The sequence below is a fragment of the Crotalus tigris genome, unplaced genomic scaffold (assembly GCF_016545835.1).
Source record: "Crotalus tigris isolate CLP2741 ecotype Arizona unplaced genomic scaffold, ASM1654583v1 scf7180000023830.6690815, whole genome shotgun sequence".
Lineage (NCBI taxonomy): Eukaryota > Metazoa > Chordata > Lepidosauria > Squamata > Viperidae > Crotalus > Crotalus tigris.
In genome coordinates, this window is record NW_024100214.1 from 39,232 (window position 1) to 52,954 (window position 13,723).

Consider the following 13,723-nt stretch of genomic DNA (forward strand, 5'->3'; position numbering starts at 1 on the left):
CAAAGAGAAAGGCTCTGAATCACTGTCAGTCTTTAAATATCTTCTCATGGTTCAGAAAACTGCCCATGAAAGTTGGTACAAACATAAAATTGAGCAATAATAAAGCCAGTTTTTCACTGAGCGTGATGTGCAAATATGAAACGATGAGTTACAAACATCTTTGTCCATAAAAAAGGGAAAAATAATCAAAGCTGATTTTGTCTTAGCACTATAAATGTGGCAGGATATAATTAATTTACTTTACAGAAGTGTGTTTTTGTTGATTTCTGTTTGTGGTTTTTTTTTTTTTTTTTTGATAGCAAAATTCACCCTAGGAAAATTTCTACAGGCAAAAGTAGCTATGTAATGCAGCACAAAGATGTATATTTTTCTTTGCATACATTTGCATCAAAATTATAATATATAGCATGAGGGGTAGAGCATCACTACTGCTTTTGGATAATATTTACCTAACAAAAATCTAGTATGCAACCAGGCAACTTTACAAGAAATTGAGTTGACAGACCTTTGCTTAAAATCTCCATATAAGATTCTGTTTGGAAATCCCTTCCTGCAGATTCGAATTCCTTCAAGCACTCCATTGCATCTCAGTTGATGTAGGACAAGCTTGTGATCCATCGCACCTGTGCAAGACCAAAGCAAAGAAAAATGGCAGCTTTTTTCTCACTTTCTCCTGAAGCTTTTCTGGAAATCCAGACACGAGATTCCTGTAAGTTACCTGGAGTTTTAGTTTCATTGGGGATAATGCAGCGCACAAAATGTGGATGAGTAGTTCTCAAATTGGACATCAATTTGTTCAGATTTTCCTGTGATTTTGAATAGAGCAATTGTAAAATATTCAGTACCTCTTAAAAGAATTTTTAAAAACTTGAGATAATCAAGTATTGTATGTTAAAGCAATTAAAGCATAGATTTTTTTAAACTCAGAGCCGTTCTATTAATTTTTCAATTTTATTTTAAACATTTTGGAGGAAGAAGAAAAATATGAAGTGTGGGTTAATATGATCTGCAGCCTCTTAAGATTTCTTGTCAATTGAACCAACACTCATTACTTCCAAACTATCATTATAAAAAGATACAAATAGAGTTGTGCATTTTTTGTATATAACTGTATAAAAAAGCACAATATTCCTTACAACCCAGTCAAATCAAAGTTACATACCCTGAAAAGTGCAGAAACAGTTTGGAAAGATGATCCCTTCTTCTTGGCACCTTTCTTTTTATGAGCCCCTTCTATTAGAAAGCAGAATATAAATGTAATTAGTTCTCTTATTATCATCATCTCTGCCCAACCTTTTTGTGATACAACACAGGACAAAGTTTCAAGGCAGTTTTGATTATCGAATCAAGAGAGAAAGGAAAAGGCTCTTGAAACTTACCCTCATCTTGGGAAGAAAAGGTTGCATACAGATTGGCTAATATCTTAATGGATGACTTCTGATACAGTGCCACAACAGTTTCGTTTAAGGGATCTTTGTTCTTCTCTAACCAGCCACTAATGTTGTAGTCCACAATCCCCGCATAGTGCACAAGAGAGAAATGGGCCTCAGGCTTGCCTTTGATAGGCTTCGGCTTTTGGAAGTTGGCTGATTTGCCTAGATGCTGGTCATAAAGTTTGTTCTTGAAAGACTGATCAGTTGCCTTGGGGAACATACATTCTTCTTCCAGAATGGAAAAGATGCCCATTGGCTATGTTAAAAAAAAAAAAAAAGCCTAGTTTTATTTCAGTTGTGTCTTTTTACCAACTGGTGTGGAAAGCCATAGAGATAACCTTGGAGAAACTCTACGACAACCTTTACAAAAACATGTTTTAAGCCTGGAAAACAAAGAAAAACATCAGAAAGGAACTCAAACTGTCTCTGCCTTAATTCCCTGGAGTCTAACACAGGGAGGATAAAACTATCAAGATAACGATCTCCACAAACTAAAGTTCCAGCATTCCTGTGTAATATGCCTCCCAATGTGGTCTCACTCAAAGGGCTGCCATCTGAGTGGTTACTTTAAGATAACATTCCAATTTACCTTCTCAATAAGCTCAATGCAAGCAGCCAAATCCATTCCAAAATCTATGAAAGTCCACTCAATTCCCTCTTTCTTGTATTCTTCTTGTTCTAGTACAAACATGTGGTGGTTGAAAAATTGTTGCAGTTTCTCATTGGTGAAGTTGATGCACAACTGTTCCAAGCTGTTAAACTAACAACAAAATATATTCAATTAATGTAATTCCTTAGACCTCATAGATTCTCTGCTAAATGAAACTTTAGTTCATCAGGGATTTTAGGCAACAGATACTAATAATGAGAAGATAATTTCAATCTTCCTGCTTTCCTGCTAGACAGCATTAGGATGTTATTCTTATCCTCAACACTAGATGGCACTTGTTCCAACCATGGGTTGAGATGAAGTGTAAGGAGGCAGAGAAACAAGAGTTTGTAATAGATCTGCATACCTCAAAGATTTCAAAACCTGCAATATCCAAGACTCCAATGAAATGTTGTCTGGGCAACCTGGTGTCCAGCTGTTGATTAATACGAGCTACCATCCAGAAGAAGAGTTTTTCATAGACAGACTTAGAAAGTGCATTGACAGCATGATGCACCTATAATCATAATCAATTAGGGACAAATGAAGAGTTAACATCAATGATAGGAAAACAGACCACTACCACTGTTTATTCATTTATTTATTTATAACCCAGTTTCATTATTTTTACAAATAACTCAAGGCAGTGAATATATCTAATATTCCTTTTTCCCCATTACAACAACCCTGTGAGGTGAGAGTTGGCTGGGAAAGAGTGACTGGCCCAGGATCACCCAGCTTAGTTTCATGGCTAAGGCAGGACCTGAACTCATGATCTCTTGCTTTCGAGCCTGATGCCTTCACCACTAGAACATACTGCCTCTCTATGCACATATTAGTGCCAGGCCAATTATATTTTCCTGCATTTCTTTCTACCTGATCTCATTCAGTTCAATTAATCAGCAATTACTCTATATTTCAAAAGGGAAGAGGAATTCTCCTGGATGAAGTTTGGCGTTCCTGCACTTATTTGGCTATGAAATAATGAAGGGGAAAGCTTGAATGTCATGTCTTAGAACTGTCCAGCAGTCTGCAGCCTTCTGGTTTCCCAGGCTTCAATTAAAACCAAGAGGAATCATCCCTCCTATCATCTGTGTTGTTCTGTCAGCTAGCGGATATTTTTGTCTTTGAGAAGTTGTTTCTCAAAGGAGGGAATTGGAAAAATCAGTGGTAGAGAATTTTAGAAAGCATTTGTATGAATCTCTAAAATGTACTTAAGTCAGACTGTAATCAATTTAGAGATCTTCATATCTCTCCCTGAGAAATATGAATGGTAATTGGCATTATATGTATCTCCAGGCAGATCCTCATGTTCTGTTTGCCCAATTGCCAACACAGGACATCTGCCAGTTCTTGAATGCAGGAATAAATAAAGTTGCATCCACCAAGCCCTGGCCCATTGCAAACATACCCATGCCTCTTCTTCAAAACGGATCTTTTCCACCCAAAACCCTACAGTGAAATGTAGGAACAAAAAAACCAACTTGCTCCCTTTGTAGCAACAGAGTAATAAAGGTAAAATAACAGGCTGGAGAGAAAGGCTGTTTAGCATCAAAGGACAGAATGTGGGAAGTGGATATAAAAGCATCTTTTTCAACAGTGAAAAAAGAAGAGGAGCTACTGGGGACAGAACAATCTCCAAAGCGAAAGATAGATATTGATAGGTTGACCGCTCAGAGGGCAGCCAGCCAGCCAGCCAGCCAGCATGGTCTATGCAGATGGGAAAGGCAAGCAGAACAGCGACCAATCAGAGCCTGCAAATGCTCTTGGTCCCCTGCTAAACCATGGCAACCTTGAATGGAATTTTTTAAAGTTGGCAACAGGAAAAACCAACTTCAGTGCTGCAGACAAGCAGATTAAGTTTCCGTTTGGAATTGTTCCTAGCCGAAATGTCTTCCGGTTGAAATTCACTGCATGTTTCTTATAATTCCTGTTAGTGGAACTTTTTTCCCCCTAAATGGTATAAAAGTGATACAATCTAAATAGGATGAATGACACAATTTCCTTCAAAGGAAATTAATGAACACCCTGAAAGGAAGAAGTATATGTTTGACATATGGACTACTAGGTGGTTTTGATTTGTCACCTGTACTTACCTGATCTACAGTTTGGCCTTTGGTGACATACTCATTTCCCACTTTCACCCGAGGAAAGCATAGGGCTTTCAACAAATCAGCAGAATTCAGGCCCATCAGATAAGCTGTCTTGTCAGCCTCTGTAAAGAACCCACAAGAAACAAGTCTTTGTGAAACTTTAGTAGAATGATCGGGGTTGTGCAAAATACAACCAGTGAATTGGCAGCATGACTTGGGGAAGCAGGAAAACAATACTGGAATTTCTGGACAGAGCACAGTTTTGAAAATCAGCCTTTGTCAAGTATCAATCCTTAATCTCATTTAATTTTTATTGCTCAAAAACCAGAACACATTTAAAAAGTTAGTTGTGTTCCATTTGAAATCTTCCACAGAAGGAGTATCTCAACTTCAAGACTATCCTTGCTCTCTCTTTCAAAACTCTTTCTTTTTTTCACTCATATTCCTACCTCTCAGTCAATAAGGCACCCAAAGCAAAAGTAATCAGTTTAATGCTGCTTGTTGTTGTTGTTGTTAATTGTGAAGTCGTGTCCGACCCATCGCAACCCCATGGACAACGTTCCTCCAGGTCTTCCTGTCCTCTACCATTTTCTGGAGTCCATTTAAGTTCACACCTACTGCTTCAGTGACTCCATCCAACCATCTCATTCTCTGTCGTCCCCTTCTTCTATTGCCCTCAATCTTTCCCAGCATTAGGCCCTTCTCCAGTGAGTCCTTCCTTCTCATTAGGTGGCCAAAGTATCTGAGTTTCAACTTCAGGATCTGGCCTTCTAAAGAGCAGTCGGGGTTGATCTCCTCTAGGACTGACCGGTTTGATCGCCTTGCAGTCCAGGAGACTCGCAGGAGTCTTCTCCAGCACCAGAGTTCAAAGGCCTCCATTCTTTGGCGCTCAGCCTTTCTTATGGTCCAACTTTCACAGCCATACATCGCAACTGGGAAAACCATGGCCTGGACTATACGCACTTTTGTTGGCAGGTGATGTCTCTGCTTTTTAGAATGCTGTCTAGATTTGCCATAGCTTTCCTCCCCAGGAGCAAGCGTCTTTTAATTTCTTGGCTGCAGTCCCCATCTGAGGTGATCTTGGAGCCCAGAAAAATAAAATCTGTCACTACCTCCATTTCTTCCCCATCTATTTGCCAGGAATTGAGAGGCCGGATGCCATGATTTTGGTTTTCTTAATGTTGAGTTTCAAGCCAACTTTTGCACTCTCCTTCTTCACCCGCATCAAGAGGCTCTTTAGTTCCTCTTCACTTTCTGCCATTAGAGTGGTATCATCTGCATATCTTAGGTTGTTGATATTTCTCCCGGCAATCTTAATTCCAACTTTTGTTTCTTAATGCTGCTACATATTATAAAAATCTCAAAGCATGTAAGAGAAAAGCTATGTTTCAGTGCTGAAAGCTGAGAAGATGCCTTTTATCATTCTTGTTCCTAATGTTAATATGCTTTTTCCAGAGGATTTTTGTAAATCATGCAGTTGAATCATTTGATTTATAAGGTTTGAAGACTAACTTATGGAATTTGTTACCTTCTGTGCCATCTGGTTCTGCCTGCTCTTCTCGGGGTTTCTGCTTAAATTTCATGTTGCCATAATGCATCACTGCTCCTGTCAACTTATAAATGCCAACTTTCTCTTCAGAAGTAAAGCCCAGGATGTCTATGGCTGTCTAATGGGGGGAAAGTGCCATAGTTAATTATGTTTTCAGACAGGAATGACATTCTTTGTTCTACAGCATAATCATATTTTCACTCACATCTGTAGCTATAAGCTCCTCTTGGTCATCAATGCTCTGGACCGCAATTTCGCCTTGGCTTATGAATGGATAGTCATAAGGATTTGTTGTAATGAGAAGCATTTCTGAAACACACAGGGGATGTCTTTCTGAAATTCTAGGGCTTAACATATATGAGCTTTCCGATGCAGGAAAGAGTCAACAGAGAAAAAAAACCCACACCATATTATTTACCACATGCATTATCAATAAGATGAAAGGTTCAGAAAGGTAAAATGGAATCCTATTTACCAATTAGTTCTGGCTTCTTATTGGAGAGAATCTGGTAGAAGATGTGGTAACTCCTCTCAGCCTTTAGCTGAAAGGTCACTCTTGACTTTTCCAGAAGATCTACAACAGAAGGTTCAATTAATGTTCATGAGTCCAATTTTGTAGACATTATGTAGACTATTCTCCAATTCAGCTACTTACAAGTCTCAATATCTGCAGAAGCCAGCTTTCCGGTGGTACCAAAATGAATCCTAATGAATTTTCCCTACAGGGTAGAAAGATAGAACAGTTATTTCAAAAATCTAGAAACGTTTAATATATGGATTAGAGTTATTTTTGCAACTGAATATTTTGTTATGGTTTTTGTTTCATTTTATTTTTGCAACTGAATATTTTGTTATGGTTTTTGTTTCATTTTCATTTGCTGCTGAAGAGTAAATAGGTAAGTCACTGTGTTTTAACGAATGTTGTGTTGTGTGTGTTTTAAACCTTATTTCAGTTGAAACCTTTTTCTTTCAAGGATTTCTTAATAAGTATAGAATGTTTTACCACATAGGCAGGATTAACACAAATACTCCAGTTTGGGGTATTTTCTTCCACATCTCTTCCTCTCCTTCTTACAAGTGATTTTAAAAGGAAGAAGATGGCTACTGAAGCCAAGATTAAACTAATGTTCCAAAACATTCCAGAAACCTTAAAATCTGCAATATAAAACTAACATGTAAATCATCCATTCTCTGTTGAACTGCCCAACTACAAAACTGTCAGGCTTCAGTCAGACTCCACGCATCAAATGAAGTGAGTGGCAGCTCAAATAAATATACCTTTCAATAAATTTATTATTGGAAAAGGTGCCACCAGATTCCTTTTGATTTTTGGCCAACATTGACTAACATGGCTCTCCTGTACCAGTTCAGTGAGGATTTTCTCAGTATATCAGAAGTGTTCCAAGAATGGAAGCTATGTTTTATTATCAATTAATGATTATTGGGTAAAAGAATAACAGCTTTGGGAAGATGGAAAGTAAATAAGCAAAGAATCCTTCTCTTTAGTTGGAGGACCGCTTCCTGTAAGGACATACTTTCTGGTATTATATATTTGAAGGGCCCATAACCCCTGATTCACATATAACAGGCACCCACAATAACCTACAGTCATGTCTGGAGTCTAATGATATATTACCATACCATATTTAAGTATATGCAACTAACTCATTTTGTTAACACTGGATATGGCATGTGAGGGTAGGAGGATTAAAGCTTCTTTCCCGTTACTTTATTTTTGAATATCCTCCCCCGTATAAGAATGGGCAGTACCTGTAAAAATATAACAGCATGTAGTTTGAGCCAAAGAAACCTACTAGCCCATTGGAGATAATCATTTTGGGCAAGGAGGGAAGTTATACATTTATACCCAAGCTGAAATACCGACATACCAATTACCTCTTTGTATTAGATTTTGAATTACGTTTTTTTAAAAGCCTTCCATTGAAGACAGAGCTTTTTTATGCCAGCTTGAATTGCTCTATGGGGAATGAGAGAAGAAGCAGGACAGGTTGTCTGGAGAGGCTGCAAGTAAATGTATCTCCTGCCAAGGATTCATCACTTACAAAACGGGAGGAGTTGTCATTCCTCACAGTCTTGGCATTCCCAAAGGCCTCCAATAAAGGGTTGGCACTGATGATTTGATCTTCAAGTGTCCCCTGCAGAAGTATTGGAATATATATGATGAAAACCAAGTGGGGGGGGAAACACTGCAGAATCTTGAACAGAAGTGAGCTTAATTAAAGTAAATGTGACTGATTTTCCAATGAATGGATTTCGAATGGATTTAAATTTTTTTTTCAAAGGCTTAAGGAATGAAAAACATGGAATTAAATTACCAGAGTACCTTCACTGAATTTCAATTAATTCTGACAGGTCTTTGTTTTCCATAAACTAGAGGGGGGGGGTTGCACCAAACACACATCAATCTTAAGATCTAAGTGATTTGTTATTGATACTCAGATTCAGAATGTGCAAAATGTTTTGAGTTCAATATGGATTGTTCTAATTTTACCAATAGCACAGAAAGCTCAGAACATTTTCACCCAAATCAAAATGGTTCTTTCAGACTTGAAATGCTTAGAATTCAAGGCATTTTGCACACTGTTACTAGTTACTAGAAATTAGTTATTTCGCTCAAGAAAAAAAATCAGAAACTATTCTAAAAGCAGGAGGGAAGTTATACATTTATACCCAAGCTGCATTTTGCTCCTTTCACACTTCCTGCCCCCATAAATGATTCCTAAAAGGAGCTGTCAGAATGGAGGGAAAGACTAGAATAAGGGAATTAAGAGGATGGGGGGGTGGGAGAAGACAATACATTTTTCACAAGTCTTGCCTAGAATGTTATGATAAAATTTGCTTCTGAAAACTAGAATTGCTGCTGGCAATGGAAGGAGAGCTTCATTTCCTGGAGGACTTAGAAAGTGCTTCCTTTGGTATATAGATTTCATGATCCAGTCACCTTTTTTTTTAAGGTTTAATAAAATCTACCCTTCAACCATTTCTGTAGTTTATGTCCTAGAACCTATGTCAAAGGTTTTTGCTTTTGGAAGTAAGTATTATGAAGGTAGGAAAAAAAATCATTCAGGGCTGTTAAGTATAATGATTATTTGTTACAATTCAATTTTCTTTCATTTAAAAGAAAGTAAACTAAAACTGTTTCCAGAGCCACGCAGTATAGACTTTTCTAAAGAAGTCTTAATATGTAGTCACGTTGTTACAGTGTTATTTTGGTTTTAGCTGTTATTGATGAAAAGAATTCCACCTAAGTAACCTCTGTGGAACTTCAGACAGAAAGACTATAAATAGTCAGACTCCTTTTGCTTAAAGTTTGGGGATTTTCATTTTCAGGCATCAGCCAACCATTATTTGCGCATCAAGAATGAGGTGTATTTTTCATACCTTCATGCCTGTTTTTGGCTCTTCTTTCTTCTTGGAGCCTTCTCCAGCTGCAATTGTTGCAAAATACTGAATGACCCGCTTGGTGTTGACAGTCTTTCCAGCACCAGATTCTCCGCTAGCAAAAATAATAATAATAATAATCAATCATCAGATAAAGAAAGATTATCTATATCAGAACTATGTTACTAAAGTAATCAAGAAGCAGGACGGATCTGAAATGTCTACTCACGTGATCAAAATAGACTGGTTTTCACGATCTGCCAAAGGAAGAAGCGAAAAAATATGCTTACAAACTGCAGAGAGGGATACCAAGTCATGCTAATTGGCACCTCTGGAATTAATTTCATGCAAGTAGATATATTTGGGAAGGGTGGTGAAGACCTATGCTATTGCCACCCCAGTACTCTTTTTTATTCAACCTTATTCCTTTTCAGGTTTTGAAGCAGACTTACCAGTTAGCATGAACTGGTATGCATTGTCAGAGATGGAGAAGATGTGGGGAGGCGCCTCAGTACGCTTTTTGCCCCGATAACCAGCTACCACCTCTGGATTGTACACAGGCAACCATTTGTATGGATTAATAGTGACACAGAAGAGGCCTGAATAGGTCTGCATGGAAACCAAGAATGGTGATTAAAAATCTGCCCCCTTTGATACCCTTCGGTCCTGATAACAGGTAAGGATAAAACATACGTAGATCATCCAAGAGCTGTAGCGCTCTTTGAGGTTATACAGAACAGCTGGTTCATGTAAATGCGTCAGCATTGCCATGTCTTCAAGTTTGTCAAACTTTGGTGGGTTCATTGCGTACACATCCTCTGGCTTGGCAATTATTGTCTGAAAGGACAAGAGGAAAAGGCTCCAGAAAAAGCTCAGGGTAGGGCAGAATTAAAGACTCAGTCCCGACTAAATGCTTTGAACAAGCATATCATTCTGTTATTATCGAGACGCTATTGATAACATTACAGGCATTTCCCACTTAAAACTGGCCTTTAAGGAATGTCATCTTGTATCGAAGCTTGAGGTGGTTAAAATTTTAACTTAGTCTTCAGATGCGACAATTGTCAAAAGAATGAATGGCCCAGCAAATTACACTTCACAGTCTGCTTGTCTTTGGGACCCAAAGGAAATTTTAAAGAGAAAAAACTACAGCTTATGCCCCTTCATGCTAGAAGTACTTACAATAACTTATCCCAATAAAACATACACTTATCCTTAGAATAACTGAGGGAGAAATTTATGGGATTGTGTTTTGCACCAATATATACAGTATGTGACATAGCTATGTATTGATTCTAATTTCAAAAATATCACACTGTACCAAAAATAATATTTTCTTAAAACAGTTATTTAAATTAAAATTAAAAAGTGTTTCCCACCCCCTCCTCGCCCAAATCATGGAGGATGCTCACCCGGCCATCTGATGTCTCTACAGTAGTTTTCCCACCTTCAGAGCTCTTAATTTTTCCTTTGGCATATTCCTCCTTGGGCTCAGCCACATAGCAGTAAGTTTTGGCATCAAAGGGCTGGTTCTGAGCCTCTATTCGCTCCTTTTCAGATTTACGTAGGAAAGGGGCAGCCACCCCGAAAATCTCCATCTCTGCATCCCTGCTCATGGCTGCAGCTAAAAGAGATATACAAAAGGCTTAGTTTGATTTAAGGTTAGAGATGTTCCAGAAGTACAGCATTAGTATACCTGCTCTCAGTTCCTACATCTGGTGATATGTACAGGTTGTTAGGCAAGCAAAATATTTCCAACATTTAACTATTTTGCCAGTAATCATAGCATCAGGGCAAAAATCCCTTTGTTCTCATGTGAGGCAGCCTGTCTGTCTCTTGGTAGTTTGTTAAGTATTCAATTCACTATAGGTAGATATCCTCTGCAAAGAACCTCTGTTAAATTTTACCTGAAATTTTTCTGAGAACCTTTATTAAAAAAAAGCAAAATATCAACACCAAAAAAATAAGAAGAAATGGAATTCATAACAATAATAACAAGGATGGCTTGCTGTTTATTAAATAGTTGGGCAAGTGCAAAAACTTAAGTATCAAGAGACAGCACTTTGCAATCATTTATTGAGGCTAAAAGTAGTTAACAGGGAAAAATGATTGAAAACAATATAACATTGTAGGAAGAGCACTGAAAGACACAAAAAAATGTTTATTACTATGTATACACACATATATATACATGCAAACAACACATATATTTTACACTGGTTTCCAAAGAGTATAGGATATGAATGTGAAATGAATACAAGCAATATTGTTGCTAACTGAATTCTTATAATGACACAATAGACATATAATCTGGATAACAGCCAATCAACATAGGAAGACTTATTATTTCTGGTATTGTGATTTTTGTGTGGCACTATTTATATCAAGAAGGCACTATCTATATTATATTAATATATCTTTTATATATTAATTCAATTTATATGCCACCTTTCTATCCAGAGGGCTACTTCCTTAGGCATATTTTTGTATTAGATTTTATTGTTTCTCTTACACTGGTCTGAGATGGAACTGGGTGGTTGGAATCTTTGCTGAAGAGGTTCTTCTAATGTGAGATGACTTCCACTCCCCAAATCACATTTTAATGGCTCAGAAAAAGGGGGGAAACAAGCATGTTAAACAATAACAAGAAATTCTGGACGGGGGCAAGACTTTACTTTCTCGTACTTTAGTGTAAGTGGAAGTTGAGCTGCTTATCATTTACCAAAGCACTGAGAAGACTTGGTGCATACCTCTGTCTGCTGGAAGAAGAGTGATTTAGATCGGAGGTCGCCAACCTTTGGGGCACCAGGGACCGGTTCCATGGAGAGAGGTCTTTCAGCAGACCAGAGAGTGCCTGCATCTCGCACATGGGGCTTTGCTTTTTTGTGGACTGATTGCTGGCATGCCACGGACCGGTACTGGTCCACAAACTGGGGGTTGGGGACCCCTGATTTAGATTATGAACTGTCACATATATTAAAAAGATGTTAAATGAATTGGATAGTATTTCTGCAGAGTAAATAGGGAAATAGTATTGAGCCTGCATATGCTGTGAGAAACAATTGTATCATTAAGCAACCTTGAGCAGAACAATTTATAATAGACAACTAAGATTCTTGTTTGCAAAGCTGAGTTTATGAAAAGTTGGCAATGACATTAGCCAATCTTCTTCTTACCGCTTCAATGCAAAATTAAGTTATGTTCTTCCATCAACAATTCATATGTAGGAAAATCAAAGCTCTCTGTACTCAGAAACATAAAAGCACAACCTCCCTCCCAAACCCACACCAGACTCATTTATCAAATGAAACTACAGCACACAAGAGACCCATAGAAACCTGCAATTTACTAGAAAGAATAGGCACTCAATAACCACACTTGGATTTCTCACCTTTTTATTATCTACTCTCAACAGAAAGAAGAAAGAAACTGGATGAAATGCTCAACCTGCAAAGGAACAGACAAAATATGTGATAATGCATCCAGGATCCTCTGGCAGCCCAACAGCTGAGAATTTGTTAGTCTTCCCATATGCAAAAGCTCAAAATACACACAAAGAATGGACTGCACAATAATTCTTCACCATAGAAAAGTGCCTTTAATCTCATGGCATTCTAAAGTCCCCTAAAATAGGAGACTATTCCTGTATTTTTATTTTTTTTTAGAAAAAAGATGAGGGCAAAGGCAGATTTAAAAACAAAAGAAAACTTACCCCTGACAGTCCGTAACCACCAAGAAACCTTTCACCTTTGAAAGCTTTTATAGGCTCTGATTCTTCTCTTAGCTCAACCCTTTCCCCTATATGGAAATTAGAGACCAGCCCTGCAATCTCTTGCCACTTCTACCTTAGTTTTTTCTCATGTAAATGTATTTTTAGAAATGACCAAGTTCACTATTTATCAGTTCTGATACCTAGCCACAGGGCAATCTTGTAAATGTACCTCTTATAATCTTGGAAGGCAAGAACATCGTAGGAAGGAGATTGTCTGATACAAGGCTTCTTACATGTTTATGATAGTTCTGTAGCTCTCCTCATATGCTAGTACTAATATGAGCTAATTTTGGATCAATATACATTAAGAGAACAAATATATATATTTAGCAAAAATTCAGACAAAGTTCTGGGCTGAGAATTATGCAAAGGCTAATTTGTGGCTGTGACAGCAGATATCCCACCATACACACAATATATTGGGTGTGAATACTCAATATGCATAGCCACACAGTTTAATAAGAGAGCTTTGTTAAGCTAATACTGGGGAATATATAAATATATACAGCATATGGATAAGGGCAATAATATATTTGTTCATTTTCTGTTGGTTGTAGTCATGAGAGATTATAAGCAAAGAACCTAGAATCCTCTTTTGTGTGCAACAAAATGAAGTACTAAAGAGAGAATGATTGAATTTTTAAAAAAGGTGACAGCCAAGAAATAAATAGTTACAAGGGTTTGGGTGGAAAGGATATAGCTTTAAATGAATAAAATACCTACAGTATGCATTATAATATTAGCAGTCCTTAATAGTCGGTAAAGAACTAATTACTTCTAACACCTATAGATTTGTCCATTAAGTCTTATTATTGATTTATCACT

At 37.5% G+C, this 13,723-nt stretch overlaps 1 protein-coding gene and 1 long non-coding RNA gene across 2 annotated transcripts in view; one reads left to right on the top strand and one right to left on the bottom strand.

Annotated features, from left to right (window-relative positions):
* Window positions 1-13,400, bottom strand: part of LOC120298324 (myosin-3) — a 31,169-nt gene extending 17,769 nt beyond the window's left edge. The window contains exons 1-19 of the mRNA XM_039321940.1: window positions 12,839-13,400; window positions 12,518-12,573; window positions 10,539-10,750; window positions 9,820-9,963; window positions 9,579-9,735; window positions 9,356-9,383; window positions 9,127-9,241; window positions 7,788-7,880; window positions 6,380-6,443; window positions 6,200-6,298; window positions 5,930-6,033; window positions 5,704-5,842; window positions 4,179-4,297; window positions 2,450-2,599; window positions 2,023-2,193; window positions 1,380-1,689; window positions 1,163-1,233; window positions 719-806; window positions 506-623 (exon numbers count right to left, since the gene is read on the bottom strand). Of these exons, the coding sequence (XP_039177874.1) occupies window positions 506-623; window positions 719-806; window positions 1,163-1,233; window positions 1,380-1,689; window positions 2,023-2,193; window positions 2,450-2,599; window positions 4,179-4,297; window positions 5,704-5,842; window positions 5,930-6,033; window positions 6,200-6,298; window positions 6,380-6,443; window positions 7,788-7,880; window positions 9,127-9,241; window positions 9,356-9,383; window positions 9,579-9,735; window positions 9,820-9,963; window positions 10,539-10,742 (2,174 nt within the window). The 5' untranslated portion in view covers window positions 10,743-10,750; window positions 12,518-12,573; window positions 12,839-13,400. The remainder of the gene's footprint in view (window positions 1-505; window positions 624-718; window positions 807-1,162; window positions 1,234-1,379; window positions 1,690-2,022; window positions 2,194-2,449; window positions 2,600-4,178; window positions 4,298-5,703; window positions 5,843-5,929; window positions 6,034-6,199; window positions 6,299-6,379; window positions 6,444-7,787; window positions 7,881-9,126; window positions 9,242-9,355; window positions 9,384-9,578; window positions 9,736-9,819; window positions 9,964-10,538; window positions 10,751-12,517; window positions 12,574-12,838) is intronic.
* LOC120298325 lies at window positions 572-12,832 on the top strand. The gene is made up of 3 exons (XR_005554047.1): window positions 572-709; window positions 9,561-9,802; window positions 12,542-12,832. It is a non-coding gene; the product is annotated as an uncharacterized LOC120298325 (long non-coding RNA).
* Window positions 13,401-13,723: the final 323 nt, after the last annotated feature.